The sequence below is a fragment of the Vulpes vulpes genome, chromosome 1, assembly GCF_048418805.1.
Source record: "Vulpes vulpes isolate BD-2025 chromosome 1, VulVul3, whole genome shotgun sequence".
NCBI classification, from domain to species: Eukaryota; Metazoa; Chordata; class Mammalia; order Carnivora; family Canidae; genus Vulpes; species Vulpes vulpes.
In genome coordinates, this window is record NC_132780.1 from 53,986,411 (window position 1) to 54,010,319 (window position 23,909).

At 37.1% G+C, this 23,909-nt stretch overlaps 1 protein-coding gene across 2 annotated transcripts in view; it reads right to left on the minus strand.

The window, feature by feature from the left end:
- Positions 1–23,909, minus strand: part of LAMA2 (laminin subunit alpha 2) — a 580,166-nt gene that overhangs the window by 305,807 nt on the left and 250,450 nt on the right. For both annotated transcript variants that reach the window (XR_012002712.1, XM_072764558.1), the window contains exons 10-12: positions 21,548–21,708; positions 8,984–9,124; positions 6,712–6,885 (exon numbers count right to left, since the gene is read on the minus strand). Coding sequence is in view for 1 of the 2 variants with exons in the window: in XM_072764558.1 (XP_072620659.1) it covers positions 6,712–6,885; positions 8,984–9,124; positions 21,548–21,708 (476 nt within the window). In the remaining variant the exon portion in view is untranslated. The remainder of the gene's footprint in view (positions 1–6,711; positions 6,886–8,983; positions 9,125–21,547; positions 21,709–23,909) is intronic.

Here is a 23,909-nt window from a genome sequence, read left to right on the forward strand (position 1 = left end):
TTTACCCTCAGTCTATCTCAAATGTAATATTTTTTAAAAAATGAAATATTTTTTAAAAAGTATTTTTAACTGATCTTTGCTGATATAAAGAAATATATAATTGATTTTCATAAGTTAATTTTGTATACGGTTCCCCTTTTGATTCGCTTATTAATATTTCATCTTTTGAGTTTGTAAAGCAGATACTTCTACCATCTACAAGTGTGGGGGGTTTTCCTTACCTTCCAATCTCTCTATCTTTTATTTCCTATCATATTGCAATGTCTAGATCTTCTAGTACAATATTACATAAAAGTGATCACAGTGAAAACTGTCTCATAACCTTAAAGTAGTCTTTCAATGTTTTATATTAAGTATTTGCTATTCCTCTTTGTGGAGACACTCTTCATCAGCTAAAGAGGTACCTTTCCTATCTTAGTTTGCACATTTTTTAAAACATCATGAATCATTAATTTTGTCTATTTCTTTTTCTGCATCCATGGAGATCATTTTATTTTTCTCTCTTTTTTAGTCAGTCAATATGGCCAATTACTTAAGCTGATTTTCTGAATTAAACCAACCTGAACTCTAACGATAGGAGCAAGTTGGCCCATTTTGTTTTGCCATTTTTATATATTACAAATTCAGATTGTTTATGCTTTGTTTAGAATCTATTTGCATGAGTGACTTTAGGTAGGGATTTCCTTTTTATATCTCCCTCGAAGGTTTGATATCAAGCCCACCGAGTCACATTAAATTACTTATGGAGTAATCCCCATGATTCTGTTCTCTAGAAAAGATTCTTTAAGTTTGAATAGTGATTGAAATCACTTGTAAACAAAACAGACCTGATGGCATCTAACTGGGAAGATTTTCTTGACTACTGATTCTATTGTTTTAATGTTCATATGACTTTCAGGGGTTTTCCCTTGGAATCAGGGTTATTAATTTTTATTATTCTAGAAATATACTTATTTTATGAGTAATTAAATTTATTGTGTGCAAAGTTTTAATGATTTTTTTTTTCTATTCTTGCAGCTTCTTTCAGATTTTTTTTTTAAAGGATTTTATTTATTTACTCACGAGAGACATAGAGAGAGAGAGGCAGAGACACAGACAGAGGGGGAAGCAGGCTCCTCGAGGCAGCTGATGTGGGACTCGATCCTGCGCTCCTGTGCTCCGGGACGGCGCCCTGAGCCAAAGCAGATGTTCAATCGCTGAGGCCCCAGGCGTCCCAGCCTCTTTCAGATCTGATCAGTTTCCTAAAGGTGCCCTGGCCCCCCTAATGGGACAAGTGGCCAAGCATGTGCATAGACCACTTCTAACCATATGACTACAGGAAAATGGCTTCATCCCCTGGGTCCTGACTTCCCTCACCTTCAGCATGATTTTCTTTTTATAAAATTTTCTGAAGTAATTTTAGTTATGTCCATATTTACATTTCTATCATTTATGTGTCTCTTTACCCACTTTTTTTTCTATTAGTCTTTCTAGAGCTTTGCAATTCTTTTAAAAGTGGGGCGCCTGGGTGACTCAGTGGGTGAGCATCTGCCCTCGGCTCAGGTCAGATCCCGAGGTCCTGGGATCTAGTCCCACATCGGGCTTCCTGCATGGAGCCTGCTTCTCCCTCTGCCTGTGTCTCTGCCTCTCTCTCTGGGACTCTCATGAATAAATAAATACAATATTTTAAGTAAATTTTTTTGGCTTGTGGCCTCTCTATTAATATTTGTTTTCTATTTCATTAATTTGCATTTCTTAAATTTCATATCTGTATTGTTTCCTTTCTTATGCTTTCCTTTGGATAAGCTGCTCAAGCATTTCTATTCCAAAGCCAAATGCTTTACAAGTACTAATGAACATAACTGAATGGAAAAATAACTAGTAGAAAAGGGATAGACACATCTGGATCCCAGTCCTGGCTGTTTTACTAACTGGGATATCTTGGCTTATCAGCTGATAACCTTAGTCATGTATCTTAACATAACTGAAAACATAAATTCATAAGTTGAGTATTTAGGGGACATGTTTTGTGCAGAATTTATATAACTATTACGTCCCTGCACCTGATCAGTAAACTCCTACCAATGTAGCCATTGATTACTTTTGTTGGTAACCATAACCCAAAGTTAACTGAGATTGATATTACTGTTAAGTCAACTCCTTAATTGTTCCCACCAATTGCTATTAAACTGAATCCTCCCCTACTTGATTCATGTTTAGTTGCTCAACTGTAAAAAACTGATCTTTGTCCCCATTGTACTTCATTATAAGGTGCTGCAAACAGAATGATGCATATGAATATTAAAATGTTTTTTTAATGTAATAATTTGCAATGTTAGAATTAGTGCTCTATATATTTATTTAGGAAAAATATCAAGATACTATTATGATAAGGTTAGGTAAGTTTGAGAGATAAATATGTTCGATCTTGAGTCCTTGTAGGTGGGATAATTTTGCATAGTTGACTTTACCATCACCACAGGCAACAAGTAACTTCTCGACTTTTTTTGTTTTGGTTTTTTAATAAATATATTTTTTCATGTACCTCTAACAATGCATTTGGTTGGTTGTAGGCAGCAAGTCTTCTAGATACTACTCTATTACCAATTTATTCTTAATGAGATCTGATTTATGAAATAAAAATTCAATCACAGCCAATTTGTCCTATTTACCTTTTTGGCCATGCCATCTCCACTACACAATACCTTCTTAATTAATCCATTTAATCCAAGGCTTGAACTGGAGGAAGTTAAGGATGCAGGATCAGGTCTGACCTTTGCTTTTGAATAATTAGAAGTCACAAATACACATTACGCTTTTAAAGGAGATTAGATCCTGCTTATTCGTTTTTAATTTTTTTTAACCAGGTCTGAAGTCATTTCTCAACCTGATATAAGTCCTAAGTCAAGAGTCATTTCTGAACAAACTAAGCAAAACTACTTTTGTTGTTGTTAAGCATGTAGCATTAATCACAAAGTGTTCGTTGAGCTCCTTTTAAGTGACAAGAACGACCCTGTCCTCTGAATCTCAAGCAACAATCTCTTTCAAATCCACAGCTTCGATTTGAGATCTGAGAGACAGAACTGAAAGTCAAGCAAGCACAACAAAGAAGTACCAGAGCTTACTTTGGGAAGCCAGATGCTATTTTGTCAGCAGACTCATAATGTGCATCTTAAGCTAGGCTATAGGTATTCTTGGCACCCACATGAAGCAATTTAAAAGCTTCTCAAAAAAAAAAAAAAAAAAAAAAAAGCTTCTCTAAGCTGGAAACAAAAAGGCAACGTAGTAGAAAACAAGCATTTTTTTTTTTTGTAGAAAATAAGCATTGTTCTGTAAAGAACAAATCACATAAGATTAATTTAATAATGCTCAGAGACAGGATTGTAAACCTTAATGGTAATGTGGGAAGAGCAGACAGGCCAAGCCAGATTCTCAGGGAACTCTGCAGATGCGGAGAGAATGGTTTTTGGAAGCTGCACTAACTATTTCAGACCACTAGGGTAACTTTACGTAAATGACTATTTCCATGTTCCAATAGCACTTAGTTTACTAAAGCAGTAAATTATTCCAACTCTGAAATACCCAAACTGTTTCTGAATAGCTGTAGCCTGTAGCAAACCAGCAGGATGCAGTCCTTCTAGCTCTTTCCACCCCTGTCTAGTTCCAGGCTTAAACCAATGCCCTACAACCAAGCATTAACATTTGCCAAGCATTTTGAAAATGAAATGCTGCCTAGTACAACCCTGTGGGTGCCCGACTTAATCCTCTTTGACTCTCTAGAGCAAGGGGTGAGGGGGAATTAACACTTGATTGTGCCAATTGTGCTAAATATTCACTCACATGTGAGAAAAAATATTTTCAAGATTGTTATTGAGGAATTAACTCATAACTGAGATAGTGGAGATGTTCAGATGGGCCGTATAATAATGTGCTAAGTTTTTCCGGGCCTCATTGACTGCCTCCCGCACCCTGCCCAATACACATTCAGTTACATGTGCCTCATGACTCCAAAGGGGCTCTGCAGTCCATAAAAATGTTTCTTAGGATCAGAAATATTCAGCTAAATTGGCTAGTGTGCTTGAGTTTTATCACAATCGGGTGCACCTCTGTGTCGGCAAAGTGCCTCCTGTGTGGAAGCAGTTTCATTATTTGGAGTCAGGTTCCTAAAAAAAGAAAGAGTGGCATGTGGCATCTTCATTATCAAAGAATATGCACGGCACATCTTCCTTCTGTTGTAAGTAGCCTTACAACCAAGTGATTTGGAAAATGTTTGAAAATTGGTTATACAAATATTTAGCGAAGCTAATAGCATCCCATAAATATTTTTTTGACTTAGGAATTAACACTAAAAAAGCGGAGGAGGGATGATATACCCGCTGCCTCCTGGTCATGGATGTAAATGAAATTCAGTATCTAAGCAGATGCACTAGTTTCTTGATATACTATTTCTGTCAGATTCTGGCAATGGCTCTGATTTGAACAGCAATTACTGGTAAAGAATTTAGCCTCGACTATTTAGAAAAGTGGCTTTATTGAATTTACAAACAAGGCCCTACAATTTTCCATTTCCTTAGCAGGATATTAAATCAACCAAGCTAAGCATGTCATCATGACTATAATTTACGTGATGTGACATGGCAGTTAAGATGTACTGTGGTAATTTGTGAGAGCGTGCAGTATTATTGTAGTATCAAAAATTTATATGGTTCAGTTATTAAGGCAAATTGTTTCATTCATACTGAGATATCTGACAGTAAACCACCAAGGGCTTCCACATTACATTAAAAAATGTCTTCCATATTCAAACAATTTGCACACCCTGTTACCATTACTTTGTTCACGGAGTGTAAAGTGAAGCCCGGGCAAGCACAGCTTTTTGATGTGAAAATGATCTGTGGGGGAATATGAAGTGCTTCCTTGTGGGAGGTTATAAGAAACAATTCAGCCAGGATAAAGGAAGTTATCTTTGGGCACCAACAACTATGAACAGGATGTCCAAATTCTTTGCTCTGGTGCTATTTAATATCCCATTTGCTTGCTTTCCTTATGTCAGTTTGATTTTCAGCCAACAGAAAGAAAAAGCATATGACCAAAGAAAAAATATGGAAAAGGCGGTAAAGAATATTCTATTCTAAGCTCTTCTTAAATAAATTTCGCCACTGTAAGAAAAATCTGACCTCTGAAACTCATCCAATTTTGACCCAAGGCTCTTCTCTGAATTCCTCAGAGCAGAGGCAAACAATTTGAGAGTTTATATATTTATCTTTCGGGGGGGGGGGGGTAATTTTAAGCCGTAGGTATTCAGGTCTTATGTGCTATTTTATTCTTGTTGGGAATACAAGAGGTTCCAAAATAGAACAGGATAGAATGACTTCTTGTTGTAAAAAGGCCTCACAAATACAAGTTTAATTGGATTTTTATTACAGCTGTAGAATTTTATGCAAAATACACTGTCTCTTTTAAAGTACACGTTCACTGAAAACCGTGTTTTATTCATTAACACATTTTTCATAATAGATTTTAGAAGTCTGCTAAAAATAAGAAACTAGCCACTAGTTATATATATTTTTTTCTTAATCAGCTAAAACCACCAGTTCCCATTCACTGAATAAGATGTGAACTACTAAGTTTTTCTTGATACTCACATGCCACACAAGAGAACTACTAACAATAAATATATTTTGTTTGTTTAATCAGTGAACATTTCTTCAAAAGCAACACTACATTCTTATAGGTGAAAACTTAGAGGCTTACATAGCATCAATTTGTAAGGGATTTTTCTGTGACCATTGCACTTTCTGGTGTGATTAGGTAATTTAAGTATCAGCTGATAAGGTACTAACTTTCGCAGGACGAGCAGATCATTTAGAATTACTATATCAAATTTCATTTCCAAATTTTTCTGAATTCTTTTGAAATTCCAAAATAAGTTTTCCAAATTCTTAGGCAAAATAAGATAAAATGATAAAAGCCATGGCCCTCATCTAGATAGAGTTAATCCACAAAATAAAACAACAAAAACCACCTGCATTTCTGAGGCTGCTACATTTGTTTATCTGTGTATGTTTTTCTATATGTATGAGTGGACTTTAAAACAAATGTGCTTTCAATCTGGCATTTCTTCCAGGGTAAGTTTTCTTCTTGAGCTCCAGGACGTATGTTGTTTACATAAGCTTCATGGCAAGCAGTAAGTTAGTTATATAATAAATCTCATTTCCAATTAACATTCATACAAGGTAGAAAAACTAGCTGTCTTGAAGATCAGCTTTGAAATGAAATAGAAAAGGATGAGGAAAAATTCAGTAAGTATCCTACTGCAGACAACTCTAGAAAAACAGCTATTTCAAGAACAAATATTCTTGCAATATTCATAATTTGTTTCACAAAACTATCTTTGAGGTTTTACAATAATATCCCAGAACTTTCATTAGTTCATTCATTCATACAAAGAATTAGCATAAAAATGACTTGGAAATTGCCAAAAAAAAAAAAAAGTTAGCATAGAACACCAACTATACATGCGGGATGCTGGAGCACATTACTTTTGGTATACATACTCCCCCCACAGGACCTAGGAGAAATATCCAATGTAAGCGGACTCAGTTGCCTCTGGCAACTCACCGTGTCATGAATTTGTTCTGAGCTTTCTTTAAAAAAATATTTATCAAAACCCGTTCTCGTTATTGATTGGCTAAAGCAAAGTAGCAAGAAGCCAGCACCATATGGACTTACTTTGTTCCCCAGGTACGGGGCTGGGGCGCTCCAGTAGTAGCCCTGTGGCAGGGCACGGTGGGCCTCCAGGCTGCTAACGCTGATCTGCTGAGGTGGGTCCACCTCCTCCTGCTGCGGAGCCACTCGAATGCGGCCAGAGATGTCAGTCAGGTACCAGCCACGCATGTCTTGTATCTTCAAGAAAACACACAATCGTCTCACTTGGGAAAAACAAAACCAAAAACCACCTTGACTTCTTTCTCTTTCATAGGACATATGGTGTCCATTTTTTGGAAATTAAAAAAAAAAAAACAATAAAAGTTTAGAAAAATAGGAGAGCTATGGAGAATGTGAAATAAACGTACATCGTGTGTACTCATTATAGATTCTCATTGTTTTCTTGCTGAATCTAGGAGCTTGGATTGTAAAATGTGATAATCTGTTTTAATTGATGTAATGCTTTTTCAGACCCCAAATACTTCTTTCTTAAAAACAGAAATTTGTTCCAAGTTAAACAGTGATTATGATGTTACATAAATTATCAGATAGTTGAGCTCTATATTATGTATTTTTCATTCCACTACTAATTTCCTGTTACTTATGGGAAAAATAATCTCAAAAGGTTTTCCATATATGTTTGTAAAACAGAGAAAGAAAAGAAATAAGATATGCAACTGCCTGAAAGGTAGCTTTTCATTCAGTATTTCCACCCTTCTCATTTAATTAAATTTCAGGTTTGAGGCTTAGGGACATTTGAATCCACCAGACTGTTGCTATGGCCACAGCTCACAATGCTATACCTAGTCCTTCCCCTGGGGTCCGAAGTGCTGTCGGAATTCACTGCCTAGATCCTCTGCCCAGAAAAGGTAGGATCCTTAAAGGAAACATTAGGAAACGTGATTTGCTCTTTCATCTTTACTCTCTGGCCAGGGGAAGGCGGATAGCTACAATTCTAATTCAGACTGTCCTACCTAGTTGGGACAAAACACAATGTACTGAGGTTTGTGGCTACACGGGGCCCGCGTAGATGTGTGCGGGTGCCTTGGTGTTGTAGGTGATGGGGAGCAAAATAGTGACTGTGATAATATGTAGATGGCACACTTAAAAAAATTTTTTTTCATGTGGAGGTCATTTGATTCTCCAAGTCCCAAAGCTGGGACTGCCCTGGTCAAAAGAGAAATACCCGATAAACATATCGGCTAGCAAGACCCTAAGATACATGTTACTTCCTTCTCTCCTCTTCAGGTATTCCAAGGCAGCGCAGAGAGATTCAAAAGACGTTCTTTCCAGAAGGCTTACTGAAACGCAAATACCAAGGGACCAAACTGCTGAAAACCAAGGCTAAGTGCCCCTTCTGGTTACCAGGAAGCTCCCAGCGTGGGGTGAGACTCTACAGACAGAAGCTCCGGGTTCTTTGCAATCTGCTCCGGAAGCAATGCATTCGACAGCGTACAACTCAGACATGAGAGCATGGTCAGAAACTCCTCAGAGTATTTCAGACTTGACTTCAAAGCACTACAGGCAGGAGAGAATATCTGGTAGCTGTGGTAAGGGTTACTCACCTAATTAAAGTGGAAGGGGCATTTGGGAGGCAGTTTACTGAGGAAGTCATCTTTGCAAAGCACAACTAGGGTCACATCACTCCCCCGCTACCCCCCCACCGGCCATGGCTCTCCAGGTACAAGCATCCATCCAACTTGGCATTCCCGACCTCGCACAGGAGAGTTTCTCCTTCCCTTCTGAGCTTCTCTTTCTCCAGCTTGGATCCTGCCCCTCTGTAGTCCTAAGAGCTGCCATACAGGCTACTTGAAATTCCCCGAGGGGCCCATTTTCCTCTCACATCTCCTCAAAAGGACACCAACCACTGTCTGTGCAGAGTTGAAAAGGCAACGGGGAGCAATTTTTCTTAATTTGTATACCAACAATATTGGCGAATGGAATACATAATTCTTCATATCACAATCTGACGCTTTCTTGATTGAATTGTCTGCCCCTGGGGCGGTAACTACATTAATTCCTTTACTGCCTCACGCAGCAATCATGGACCCTGAAGAGACCCATATTTACTATTTCTAAGGGATTCCAGGGTCCACACCACTACAAGTAAAACCCGAAAGTCTTTGATCAGAGATACACAAATGGCACTTAAAGGAAAAATCTATCACTTCCTCATGACAACTGTGAAGTAAAAAATTACGACCAGAAAACAATTTAAAAAAAAAATTTCTTGCAAAAGGTACAACAGCAAGGAGGCCTGTGGAGCAGCGCCCAGAATGAAAAGGCTATTGCTTACCTGGCCATAGGTCCAGTAGGAGCTCTGACACCTGTCTGAAACCCCGGAACAGAAACACTCGTCACAACCTTTATGATTATCCTCTTGCAAATTGAAGAAGCCGGCTTTACAGCGACCGCAGTCCCCACCTTCCACATTCTCCTATAAATAGAAACACAGATGCCCTTCAAGATGAAGAACTGCCTCTGTCTAGTTCCGTTCAAGGAAAATGTAAACTGTTCATTCTTCAGTTACCCCCCAACCATATTGAAAGAATAATGATATCTTGAAAAATCTGCTCAAAAGCTCCTTGTTAAGCTATATCCTTCCTAACCACCCCGATGGGAGAGGTTACTGGACACGAATCTCCCAAGAGCTACAGTTTTGATCTTCACGGATGTCACGAGCATAAGTGCCAGGGTCAGTACAGCAGGGAGTGACACGGGGGGGAAACGGACACAGGTAGGGTCACCGTTCTCTGTTGTTGAACCACTTCCTCTCAGAATACATGTTATGATAAAATCAGAGACTGAACTCTCGGAAGCATAGCAGCATGTTGATATTATACCGATGGCAAAACACTCTCCACATTACATATTAAAAATACATACACTTGAGGCAAGAGTGAGGCCTGACAGGGCGAGAAACCGGAGCAAAGGCCCATAGATTTCCTCCGTGCAACTAAGCAGAAAAAAAGGAAAGTTTTTCTTGGTTAATTTTCACAGGGTTTTCTTTAGTACATCGGAGTAGCCAGTTAATCATACAGGAATAATATGGGAAAAATAAATCTCTTTCGGTGACGGCTCTCCAGATTGGTATCATTAATCCTGGCCCCAATACACTGAAAAATTATTTGTTTATAGATGGGCCTATATCGTGGACTCAGGCCAGAGAAAGCTGATTATCTGGTGAAAAACTGGGAAGGCCGCAGTCTCTCAATTTAAAGAACAGTTCATCTTAACTATTCACTTCTAAATGAAGGCTCTTGGCTTTCTAGGAAACAGATTCTCCGTATTCCCTAGACCCGCATTTGCTCCATATTCTTTCTCTCCCTTGGATTCCTTCATCACCTTAATTCTGAAGCTTTCCTTCTCCTTAAGGAACTTCTCTTTCAGCTGCATTCCCATAGGCTTTTGTACATTGTTTTATTAAAATCATCAAAAAGGCACAGCTATATCTTTTGAGATTGTTCTCTCCGGTTAAATACCATAATCCCTCCAGAGGTAGAAGTCGTGTCTTATTTCTCTAGAACCAGAAGATGGCGGGGTTCCTGGTACAACATTGAGCACCAGTCAAATAAAATTGTATTATTTTAAACGAATCTCTTGGTGGCTGTGTTTTTCCTCCACAGCAAACTGCTGTGCACATAGTAGATAATAAAATAGTCAATAAAATAGTTACAAAATAGTTTAATAAAACTATTTTTTGAATAAAACAAGATTGGGCAGAAGATAGGGTTGATAGGATCTGAGAACAGAGAAGAAAAAATAGAAAAAGAGTGTGACAAAAATCCCCATAATTGGTAAAAATAAACAAAGAGGTTCTCCTCTTGGCGAGAGAATAACTGATTTGAAATTAACTTTTTTAGTCTTAATTTGTATGACCCACTTAGGATCCCAATTACTTCTCTATGGCTGGGAACCTAAACAAAGGGGTGTCTCTGGGCCCGTTTCACATGTCAAGTTTTAGCATTCTAATATATACACAAATTGAATTATTGCCACAGACATTCTTGCCAAGTTTTATTTCTAAGGTAGATTTCAGATATTCAGAGATGATGACTGTCAACAAAACTAATCAAACTAATTTCAGACCTATGGCAACAAATAAATCTCAAAGCCCTGAAGTTGAGAGGACCTTCAGAAGAGTATACAGGCTGGAAAGATGAAACATCTCCATGATTATAACTTAGCTTACCCTGCTGAGGACACAACAGAGCTGTTCTGCAGAATGTGCTCTTATGGTCTTGGTCTAATTCATCTACTTTTCATTTAGTCTAATTTGAAAGGTTGTAATACCACTTTTCTGAGATTCAGACTGAGTATGACAATTTGCAATTTTTAGACATTAGTTACCTTCTCCTTATCTCTGTTTTAGCCTGGCAATATAACCTTGAGAAGATAGGATTAAATGATTTCAATAGTCAATTAATTAATAACCTGAACCAACACATTAGAGTAGGAATTCTAGGGACTCTCAAGATGGATAGGTCAAGGTCTCTGTCTTTAAAAGTCGAGATCTAAAGCTGGGTAAAATGATACATTTATAATCGACTCTAATGCAAGGTGGAGTTGGATCATGCATCTGAGAAATCAATCAAACTGTGGAACACAGAGGAGGAGGGATCGATCCTGCTACGAAGGCTTGAGGAGAGTTGGTGACAAAAGTGGGATCTGACCTAAGTTTTGAAGCATGGTGTAAAAATGCAACCTGTTGGAGGAGATAAAATGAGAGACCCATGCTAGCAGAGATCCCGGAAACAAGAAATAATCCAAAAAGTAGAAGATTCACTCAGCATTTATTCTTTTATAACAGACATACTGAATATTTGCTGTATGCAAGGGCCCGCACTTGGTACTTGGCTTCCGGCGTCTCTGCTCTCACGTAATGAACTTTTGAGGCTACTCTGAGATAGGGATCGTTTCTCTTAGGAGTCGGTAAATAATTGCCAGTTGTTCTACAGGCGGTAAATCAAAGAACTGTACTTGAGGCACTGAAGTTGGTGGGAACAGGTAAAATGTCTCAGAAATGGAAGACGCTGTTAGAAAGAACTCTTTCATCACCATTCGGTGGAGGAAAGGGTTAATTCTAAAGGCTTGGCGTGTTCCAACAACACACATTCTAAACAGAAAGGACCACCCCATGACCAGCTCCTAGGAGATCACCCATAAGCCCTTGTGCTTGATAAGAATTTTTGGATACCTGGGGCCGGGGGTCACAGCAGACAGTTTATGTTAACAACACCATCTACGGTAGATGTCTGGTTTTGTTCACCTACGACCCTAGGCCATATTTATCAGCTTACAATGCAATTTATGGTGAATGCCTACTTTTGTCTAGCTGGGGTCCAGTCAGGATGTATCAGTTCGATCTCTGGGGGAAAAGGAGACTGGTCAGTCATAAAAATGCTTCATACCTGCATGACTAACTTCCCAGTAAAAATCCTCACTCGCAAGACCTGGGTGAGTTTTCTTGGTTGGCAATATTTCACAAGGCATTGTCACACCTTGTTGCTGGGAGAAATAAATAGTTTTCTGTGTGATTCCACTGGGAGAGGGTAACTGGAAATCTGCACTTGGTCTCTTCTGGACTCGTTGGTCCCTATGCACCTTTGTCTTTGCTGATTTTAATCTATATTTTTTCACTGTGGTAAACCATTACTGTGAGTACAACAACTTTTCAGAGGTCTGTGAGTCCTTTAAGTGAATCACTGAAAATGAGTGTGGTCTCGGGAGGCCCCCAACACACCGTGGGAAAGATAATAGGATGTTCATAGCTATAAAAACAGGTTACCCAAAGTGATAGCTTTGCTTTGTTTGTTGTGATAAATCTTCAAGCCAAAATTTCTTAGGCCTTTTTACAAGTCCTCAAGCTAATCCTATGCTCCATCTCTAGGCTCACTTCAGGCCCCTTGATAAGTAGTGATCAATTTCTGTAAGATTTGCATAGCATGTCAGCTTCAGGCCACAACTTTAAGTTTCTAGACTCCTACTTATTTAGACTTGAATTTGCACCATATTTTTTCCTTTAGTGAGTGGTAGCTAGGTTCATTTGACTGAAAAAGTTCTTGTTTCTGATTGTTCTCAAGTTCTATGATGGACTAATACTAAGCCAAAACTAAGTAGCAAATATGGTGGATATAGTGCCAACTCCTATATCTGTCCTCATGGCCTAAGTAAAGGGCCTTTCAAGGCTGACAGAAAGATGAATTGTAGAGAAAATCTTTTTAGGTCACCATAGCTCTGCTTTCTGGGCATGTCTCATCTTGTATAGAATCAATTAGTTAGAACAGGTTTTACTCCCCTTTTTCCTTTTCCAATCTCCCCTGACAGAGTATATCTAAGTGATTTCTTCTTTAAGGATTGTGTTTCCAAAGTTTTCTTTCAAGTGAAAATAGCCTCAAAAACAGTGAAAACATCATGGTTGGATATTTAATATATTTCAGAGTGGCACAATTCAAACACAGAGGCATAGTGTTCCAGGACTTAGACTGAACCTTTATAGAGACGAGTTCCCCACCTTCCAGCGGTTTGCTAATATATCCAATCGTGACAGCTCGGTTCCCAATTCTTTTTATGGGTTCCAAGGTACATAACTGCTTTTTCAAAACTTCTTAGTGGTTCATCAACAAGGCCATCCATGAAGTGGCTGTGATTATAGTCCCAATTCATTTCTGGAAGATCCCTTTGATATGAATGGTTCAGGACTCAAATTTTTGATTCTCAGATTGAGAGTAAATAATCTGCTTTACAGGTAAATTCCTTGAGCAATTTAATTCACTATGCTGTCAGTATCAAATTATTAACAAAAGCTCTCTACATTATCTTTCACTATTCCCTTATTTGCTATTATTATTCACCCATTCATCAAATGATTGGTGGTCTACTACATATACAGCATTATACGAGATGCCAGAGGGAATATAAAAATGTTCTGGAGGATTATGGCAAAGGAGGTAAGAGTGTGGACAAATAAGTGTACCGCAAGGCAGTCCTATGCTATGAGTCATGAGGCCATGCTAGGGGTCAGACACCAGATTCACCTCCAGAGTCCTCCATCCCTCTGAAGAAAAAATAAAACAGAAAAGTAAGACAGGTGTGAAAGGAACTGATCCTAAATACCTAATAATAATGGTGAGTTTGCAACATCCAGCCCGAATGGTATTTTAGTCATTAGGAGATTCCTCTCTCCTTTACCTATCATTCTATTACTTCTTTGTACTGATCAACTTCAGAAAGGGTTAACATATAATTCAGTATAATTTTTAAAAGTTGTTCTGTTTATTTAAACAAAACGGGATTCTAATCTGTTCTCTCTCAGCATTCAAATGAACAGCTCTTGTTAATCCAGTAATTTTAAGATTTTATTTATTTAGAACCTAATAGAGTTCAATTTTTTTTTTTGTAATTCACAAATTTATAGATCATTTTTACACCTAAGCCCATGATATGAGCAATTTCTGGAATGCTCCCGGCTTCCACTCTAGAGATTAATATTCCCTTATCATATTTTCCAAAAACCAAATATTCCACTTTCTTGATTTCTAAACCATTATTCTAGTTGGTTATATTAAAATAACTAAATAGCAACTAATACTAGTCAATTATTTTTCTACTGGTAAATAATCCCTGTAATAAACATCTTTATTCTTACATATGCTGATGATAAACTGTGCCTCTTCACTTTGGACCAGCTCTTCTCAGACTAGTTTTTATTATCGAGCCCCTAAGGAGCCTAGTTCATTATTTTTTTTCATAATCACCCCACCATGAAATCTTCATTCCACAAATATACTCTATGTATGGATGCACTGTGTGAATATGTTTGCCAAATACATAAAACGAAAGTGGTATTTTCACCCCTCTTAGAACCAATTTTCATCCCCTTAGGGAGAAATGCGTGCTTTAGACACATATTTCTATTGAACATATTTAGCTGAGTAGATAAGTAGATATGTTGTGGCCCAACCTGCAAAATATGTATAATAACTGCCCCTTTTCCTTGGGAGTCTTTTCCTCTAAAAACAAAGCTGAATTAGAAAAGTCTTACTAGGCTATTTTTTCTTAAAGTCAGATACTGTTGGGTTGACACCAATTTTCTTTTTGCTAGAGTTTCCTGGGCACAGGCTCTCTCTAGAGAAATAGTCACAATCGTTTCCCTGTATCCATTCTCAGGAAGCCGCCTTCTTATAAATTAGGTACAACTTCGGTAATACATGTTTAACTGTGATTGTTAGTCAACTGGGAATTCTATTGACAAAGCTACCCGGAGAATCTCCTGTGACATTTAAGTTATTTTTCGTGATAATTGCTCCAGGAATGTTGCAGTCAGGCTTGTTTTTTGGGGCGTTTGTAGTCAATTACAGAGTTTCCTCTGTTCTGGCCTTCATTCTAATGCATCCAAGTATTAAAAGAATTTAACAAAAGAAGGATAATTAGCTAATTAGCAGTATTTGTTTAGCACTTACTCTTTAAATACACTGTTCCATGGCTAAGTAATAAGTAGTTGGTGGTTAGGAAGAGAGAGAGAGAAGAAAATTCGTTCTCACTTTGCACAGGTTTAGCTTTTAAGATGAAAAAATTGATTAATACAGTATTTTTCAACTGTAGCTATGGCAAGAGACAAATTCTGGTATGCGCTTTTCATGCTAAAAAAATTTACATCTGTAATTTAGATTCGGGATCAAATATATAAATTGAATGCCTTTTGTAGAAATGCCCAGAGTTTGAGCCTACCAAGTTAATGAGGTGATCGTTCCTGTATATAAATGGAAAAAAAGGAAATACAAAACCAATAAAAATCTTAGCACACATCATGAAAATCCTATTAGAGGAAAAGAATGGAAACTTACTTCTACTTGTAAAAAGGAATATAAATAAACAGAAAAGATAATTACAGGTATTTATGGTTATCCCTTATACTTATACAAGGCTTCAATGTTTTAAATTATACCCATTGAGAGTTAAGCAAGAAAGATGTAATATCGTCATTCTATAGATTAAGAAATATGAATCAGCCAATTCAAGTGACTTTCCAATCTTCAAAATTGTTTCATTTTCTTTCTTCCTTCTTTTTTTATGTATGAGTCACTGTCAGTTTCTTATTGATCGATGAAGAAAATAAATAACAGAAGCGAGATGGACATTAGATTGCAAGTTGTGAAAAGATCATAAAGAAAAAGACAAAAATGTTACAAGTGATTACAGCCAGGGAATTATTTCTATCAGGGGATCTAGGATCCCAGCTTTGCTAAGAAGGTGGAGATGAGCCTTGAAAACTGCCTGGCTAAGCAAAGGACCAGGGCCGAGTGAGGTTTTCCCACCCATCTAAACAGACTCTGAAATTCCAGAAAGAGCTTGGTGCCCCCAAGGAATGTAAGCCAGGCTGGAAGACGGGGACTGAAGCTCCAGAACATTCTGGGAAGATAACTCAAGGTCAGATCACAGAAGCTTGTGGGCCAGTAAGGACTTAATGGGAAGTGCAGTAAAAAACCCAAAGCAAAGCATGATGAAAATATACACTTTGATTTCTAATCTTTTACTTCACTATTTATCTTTCTATTATAAGACTCTGATAAAATAAAAGCACATGTTCCAACCTAGATCAAGGTCAGTTTATATTATGTATCAGAGTCTGCAATCCAGCGGACTTTGAATGGATAACATGACACCAAACTTCAAAAGAGCCAATGTCTAGCATGTGGTATTTAAAATAAATACCAAGAGTCCGAACAGCATTGACATTCAACTGACTTACATTCATCTGAGAATGCTTGCCTCTTGTAATTCACAAGAAGATAGAGGAACTTCAAAAATTTTAATAATGCATAAGAATTAGTATTTCCGTGTCTTGAGCTAGCCCTGTTTCCATATTTCAAAATATAATGAGGATGATGTGCATCAATATCATTGTCTAAACAAGGAAATCTATGTGTAAAATTGATAGTTGTTGATACATATTAATTTCATTTACCTCTTTTCAAATCAGGAAATCTTTTTTCCCCCTTTGATTAAAGAAATTTTAAATTAGGGATTCTTTTAAAGCACCAGAAAAGTACATATGACAATTATTCATTATCCGTAACCTAGAGGTTAAAAAACATTAACATTTTTCCATGTGTGCATCAGATATATTTTTAAAGGAATACTTAGGCACATTTGAATCTCATTTCACTTCTATGCTAGCCCCTTCTCCTTTTCTCTAGTCAACTACTCTTCTGAAATTAGTACATATCACATCAGTCCATGTATTTAAACATTTCTAATTTATATGCGTATCCACAAAATATAAAATTGTTTTATTATGTCTTACAACTTTACACAAATGATAGCATCATGATGTTGGTTTTCCTCACCTCGCCTGAAGTCTCTGAAATTTATCAATGTTTAGACATGTGGATCTATTTCAGTCACTAAACTGTTTCTTGTATCAGATTTTATGAATATATTACACTTCATTTTTCTTACTTATGGATATTTCGATGTTTTCTAATTTTTATCATAACAAGTAGGTACATGTTGAACATCTTTTATTGGCTTCTTTCTACAAATTGTGCAAGTTCCTTCAGCGTGAATGTCTAGACGTGCAGTTGCTGACTCACAGGACTCGGTTATCTTAATGATGCTAGATGCACTGTTGCCTTCTGAAGGGCCTACTTCTAATTTACCCAAATGACAGCAGTGGTAAGCATTGCCATTTCTCCAGATTTTCACCTGGATTTGATATTATGTGCTATCTTCCCATTTAAAATTTTATCTTATGTTCTTCAATAAGCTTCTTAAAAAGCATCTCCATTTAAAAACATCTGTTTCTATGTATTATACAGTTTTTGTTGCTATTCTGAATATTGTCCTTACATTTTCTAATTGGTGAGCACTGATATATAGGAATGCAATATATTGCTTTTTATAGGCTGATTCTTGCATTCTCTAAGCCAGAGAACTCTCATCTGCTTTCAATATTCTTCTCGCTCAAGTTTTCAATGCAGTTGGACTGAGAGTGGTAAGCTCACACAGTGATCGGATATTTGTCTCTAGAACCTATGATACATATTTGTCTCTAGAACATTTGATATGATATATACAATAAAAATATATCTAATACATTTAACATTTTTTTCTCTCAATCTGAACTAGCTCCAAGTTTTCTACTAGGAGCTTTGGTGGCGGGATTTCTTTTTTATCTTCTTCAAACTGAAAATATTTAATTTTCTTTAATTCTTGACAACTCTTCTCTCCATCATTTTTCGATATTCTTTCTCACCTATTTCACTTAGTCTCTTCTTTGGTGACTACTCTTACTTATGTTGAATTTTATCCTTCTATTAGGCATGCCACTTAGCATCTCATGTTGTCATTTCTTTACCTCCCTATGTCAATTTATAGGTAATTGTCTCAGGTCTGCCTTTCTAATTCTCTATTAAGCAGTTTCTAAACTTTTGCTCAGCCCACTCCCTGAATTTTAAATTTCAACTACATACAATTTTTATTTCTAGAAGTAAATGATATTGACTTCTTTTCCAAAGCTTCTTATTTTACTATAGTGCCCTATTTTGTACTGTTTTTTCCTATTCTTTTATCTTCAAATTAGATTTTTATGATTATACAGTTTTACATATTTTAATGGTTAATATGATAAAATACACTTATGTGCTTTTATGTTTATACAAATTCTTTCAGACTATCTTATTCTTCTAGTTTTTAGTGAACAAACATCCTGACTTCTGTGGCTTCTGATTTTGTTTTGTAGGTATCATCCTTTTGTGCAGTGTACTGCTTTGCAGTGAGCTCATCATCAGGTGAGGATACACTTTCTTTCCTGTGGGAATGCCACTTGCCTGACTTGTTGAAGAATTCTCACATAAAGGGAGGATAAAACTGACCCCGTTCCCATGTGGACACAGGACTGTGTATTTGCTTCCTCGCTACACACTAATTTTTTCCCCACCAAGAGCCCAAAAGGATAAATAAAGTTACTGTTGCCACTGCCAGCTTACAGATGGAATCTTCTAGTGCCTGTTTCACTGTCAGAGGACAATTCTAGAGTCCAAGCATAAGGGAATTCAGTTTTAATTTCCTTCTGTGAGTCTAAACCCTAATGTCAAGTCCTAAAGAGTCCATTAAATCTCCTAGCGTTTACCTACATTTTTGGGATAAGACCAGCCTCCCACTTCCCCCACCCCATGACCTTTGTTGTTCAGCTTTGCTTGGGCTTATAATTAACTTAGATTTCCCTCTTGGGTCTGACATCTAAAAATTTCCCTCTCTTCCCTGAATCAACATATTACACATTTATTTACTTCATTTCATCCAGCACACTTGCATTTGAACGTGACAGAGGGGTGTCCATTTTTCTCAGTATATTTTTACCAGAACGTCACCTATTTAAAATTTACGATAGAAATACATTTAGATCCAACACTTCATAACCAAGTGATTTCTTAAAGTGTCTACATACTTCAGTAAGGATGGTATTTCTTCCCAATGACAATTATTTAAAAAAATTAATAGTATAACCGAATAAATGTGCACGTGTTTACTGGTTAATATGCATTTTGGATATGAGCACTTATATCATTTTATTTGAAATTAAGTCTCCAGTATCTCAGCCACTCAATGAAGTATTGTTAAATACCATTTTGATAGATCCATATTGTTTCAAATAACCACCTGACACACCTATATCAAATTGTGCTCTTGTAAAATGGAACGACAGACCACATTTCTTCAACATTAATAAATGCCTGTTCAGTATTTAAATTGTATGCATATTTTGTTGGAACACTGGGTATTTATTATTCTTATAAACAAGAGGCTATTGGTACTTAATTATAGTAAGTTATGTGCATGCATATTGTGATACAGTTCATTTGCTATACGCATATAATTAGTGATTTTTTAAAATTATGTAGATGTCTATTGAAATCTATTTCTGCAAGTTTTTATCCACCACCCCCAAAAAAGTTTTAGTTTCTAAAGGCTTGTAGTCATCTATTTAAAACATCACACAATTGAAGGGGCAACTCTTTTAATGATGCTACTTAATTATTCTTTCATGATTTCTTAATTGCTGTTTATTGTGTTTTAATGGTCTGTGTAGAGCTTCAAGTGTCTTTATAGGAGGCATGTTTCTTAACTAGGAGGGCAATCACTCTGTACTAGACGGAGGCAGGTGGAGAGCCTGCAGAGGGCAGGCACTAGCTCACGTGCTTTCGCTTGCTCAGCGTTCTGCTAGTGGCTTAGCTCTCTCCTTCCAGCCTTTCTCTCTACATTTACCAAAGAAGGAAACAAAGTGAGGCCTGCATCCCTCACTCTCTTGTCACTCTTCCTTGCAAATACCAGACCTCTCCAGTGTATGAACGGTAGGTGTATATGAACACATTCCCTGTCTTTTTTCCAGTTTGCTTTCCTGTATTCTAGAGACTCGGAAGATTTCTCTTCCATTTTAAGCTCAGCTTTTCCTGTCCTTTACCTGAACAAGTGATGAAAGCTAAAGATTTCTGTGGAGTTTTGTTAAAGAAATAAAATCACACAAGCTACATTTTGGTAAATATTAGAAAAGATGAACAAAGCCCCGTAGGATTGTCCAAAAAGACACACAGGATGGATGAAGAGCCGAGGTTTCCTTACACAAGCAGTCACCCAGAGACTGTTGCACAGTCTTGGTCTACACTATGGCTATTTGTCATTTCAAATAATATTGGATTAAAGTGTACTACCACCTAGAAAGTTTACTATATTCCAGGACACGACAACTTTTACTGTAGATCATGGACTTTCTGCCACTTAACACAAACAGGAGTTGTATAGTTTCAGTAGTCAAAAAAAGCCCCTAAATTACACATGATGTAACATACACCTATTTTGCAACTATTATGATATTTAACTTATTATTTCAGAGTTTCCTGTCCCAACAAATATATACATCACATCTGCACTAATACTTGTGTTATACATTAATGTTTGTATGCACAGACACACATATAATAAATGTAAGCATGCAATTTATAGCTTCCTAGGTAAGACTAATGAATTAATAAAGGTTCTGAATAAGGTTCCAACCGTGACTGAGAACAAAGAAAAGAATAGGTAACATTAATTATATCAGTATGGCATTCTAACTTTTCCAATGGATTGATCATTCTCTCAACTAATATAGATGAAACGTTTAATCCCAATGTCATGGAACTGATTAATATAGCTAAAGGAAATCAGTTCTATCATTTTAGACTTGTTCATGCCTCTGTTTCCTCTACGTGCATAAGCTGTAGGTGTAATGCATCCCCTGGTATTAGCCGAGTATGCACAACAAATAAAGTCGTATTTCTGAAAGTACTCTTAGGAGGAAATAGTGAGGCTTTAATCAATTCCACTAGGGCTTCTTATATTTTTTGGTAATAAAACAAAAGAATGTGAATACAGTATTTTCAGACAATCAGGGTCTAAACTTCAGAAGATTATTTAAAAATCCAGAATGTAACCCCAGGTAGAATTATTTTCAGAGTTAGATACAAAGCTATGGTAGATTTGAGTGTATAGTAGCCTTAAAGGGTTGCTATTTGTAATGCTGTATATTTTTAAATTAACAGACTAGACAGGTAATGGGAGAAGAGGGGTTTTCACTCTAAAATGACACATATTCTTGGGGTGACCTGTCCTTCTTGAGTTTGTAGACTTTCACACAAATGGGAGACATTTTACAGCAGTGAACCTGGTTGTAGGAGTTATAGGAGTGGTCAATGTAGAAGAGATGGTGGATATTCACAGGAGAAGTTGCTACAATTTGCTTAATGCCAAAAGACAAAACAGAACAAAAAAGCAAAGGAAAATGTCTTGACAGTGGGCTTTACCGGTATATACGACATACCTTGCAGTTACAAGGTCCGAAACAAGGGTCCTCATTTGTGCTCCCGGCACCACTGCAGTTACAGGGTTTGCAGTCTGGGTAGCCAGTGTAGCCCCTGGCACATCGGTCACAGCTCACGCCTCTGAAGCCAGGTTTGCAATGACAAGACCCAGGCGCCAATCCTAAGAGAAGACAAGCCACATATCAACAATTTGAAAACAAATATAAACTGTAGCTCCTAAGGTTCTCATTACAGCAACGTTTAAAAGTCTATTTTGACACAAAAATTGATTCACGTATGTCAACAAAGAAAAGTTAAAACCACAGGGTACAGGTTTCATTAGAAGCTGGCTACCAGTTGCTAAGACAGCATCCTTTAGGTATCTCTAAAAATACTCGGAATGAAAAGAAGAAAGATAAAAATCTCGAAGCATCTACCAAAACCGAGGCTACAGAAAAACTGTCACAATGATCAAGGACTGATTTCCACAACTGACTGATGACACTCAAAGAATAAGCAGTGACCTGTGATAACCTGTTGCTTCGTAACTCGGACTATCACAAGACGGAAAAGTGCCCGGGGAGTAAAAATATACTCTTGACCCCAAAATTAAACAATCACTAAGTCTGACATCACTGATTACAACAACAGAAAGACTGAGAGTTCGTGAAAATAGACATTTTGGGGTAAGACATAGAGGAAAATGAAAGCAGTTTACATTTCTTTTTCTTCTTTAATAGAGAAATGCAAAAGACAATTTCTATTTGATTAGAAAAATGGAAACACAGATGAATAAATAAATACAGGTTATTGACTTTCAGAATTTGGAAAAATACAAGAGGAAATCAGCAAAATACAGTCCACTCAAAGAAAGAAAAGGAGGGGACAAACAAGCACAGAAACATTAGAAGAGGAAGGCCCACAGCAGAAGGAGAGGAAGGCTGTCAAACCCATATGCTAGTCACATGTAAATGAGCTCATGGTCTTACTGCTTCTGTTAAAACCATGGGCATGTAATGCTCAGAAGACAGAAGCAAAATGATAAGAAATATTTAAAAAAAAAAAGAATGTAAATCTACATCAGGAGAACAGAGTTGTAGTATTAGGAATGGCGAAAGTAGAATCCAATTAAAATAGATTCATGAGGGGGTGGCTTAGTCTGGGAAGCATCTGCCTTTGACTGGATCAAGATCCTGGGGTCTGGGGTTGAGCCCCCAGGGCAAGCTCCTTGCTGAGCAGGGAGTAGGCTTCTCAGCTCTCCCCTTGTACCTCCCCCTAGCTATCCCTCCCCTTCTTTGTCTCTCAAATAATATATAAAATCTTAAAAAAAAAAAAAAAGATTCACTAGGACAAGCCCTCATTTTACACTGATGACAATACAATAGAAAACATGATTTATTATGTCTGTACTTCACAAAAGCATTAATTTTAAGTACAAAAACATATAGACAACAAAAGATTTGGGGGCTCAAAGGGAAACTGGCCAAAAGTCAGTGGCTGAGAATGACATTAACATACCCACTTCAAATATTTGTAGACGAATTAGCAAAAAAAGACATAGAAAAATGTGAATCATCGACTATTGCTGAATTACACATTATATTGTATAATACTATCTATGGTAGCTCATCATTAATCTATAAAAATGTTCAATTTCTCAAAGCAGAAATGATTTGTCTTTTTTTCTTAACATAAATTGCTACTTCTATATTTGTAACAAATTCCATACTAAGTTAGGATTGAAGTAATTCTAAATATCAAACATGTTAATAGAATCATACAAAATTCCATCACCCTCAAAATTAATAAATAAGCAGTTCTTCTTATAACTCTTGGGTAAAAGAAAAAATCAAGATTTCAATTGTAATTAAATAGTTTTCTAAGTAGAACATAACAGCAGTGAGAAAGGAACTTAGCAATGTCTATGGGTTGTAGAAAAAAAACGTAGCCCAAAGTAGAATTTCAAGCTTAAATACATTTTTAAAAATGTAAATAAATTTTGGGAGCCTCTGCCTGGGTGGCTCAGCGGTTAAGCATCTGCCTTCAGCTCAGGTTGTGACCGCGGGGTCCTGGGATCCAGTCCGACATCGGGCTCCCCACAGGGAGCCTGTGTCCCCCTCTGCCTGTGTCTCTGCCTCTCTCTGTGTGTCTCTCATGAATAAATAAAATCTTAAAAAAAGAGAATAAATAAAATATTCACAAAATTTTAAAAAGATTTTTTAAGATTTTATTTATTTATCCTTGACACACAGAGAGAGACAGAGAGAGAGAGAGAGGCAGAGACGCAGGCAGAGGGAGAAGCAGGCTCCGTGCAGAGAGCCTGATGTGGGACTCAATCCCAGGTCTCCAGGATCAAGCCCTGGGCTGAAGGTGGCACTAAAC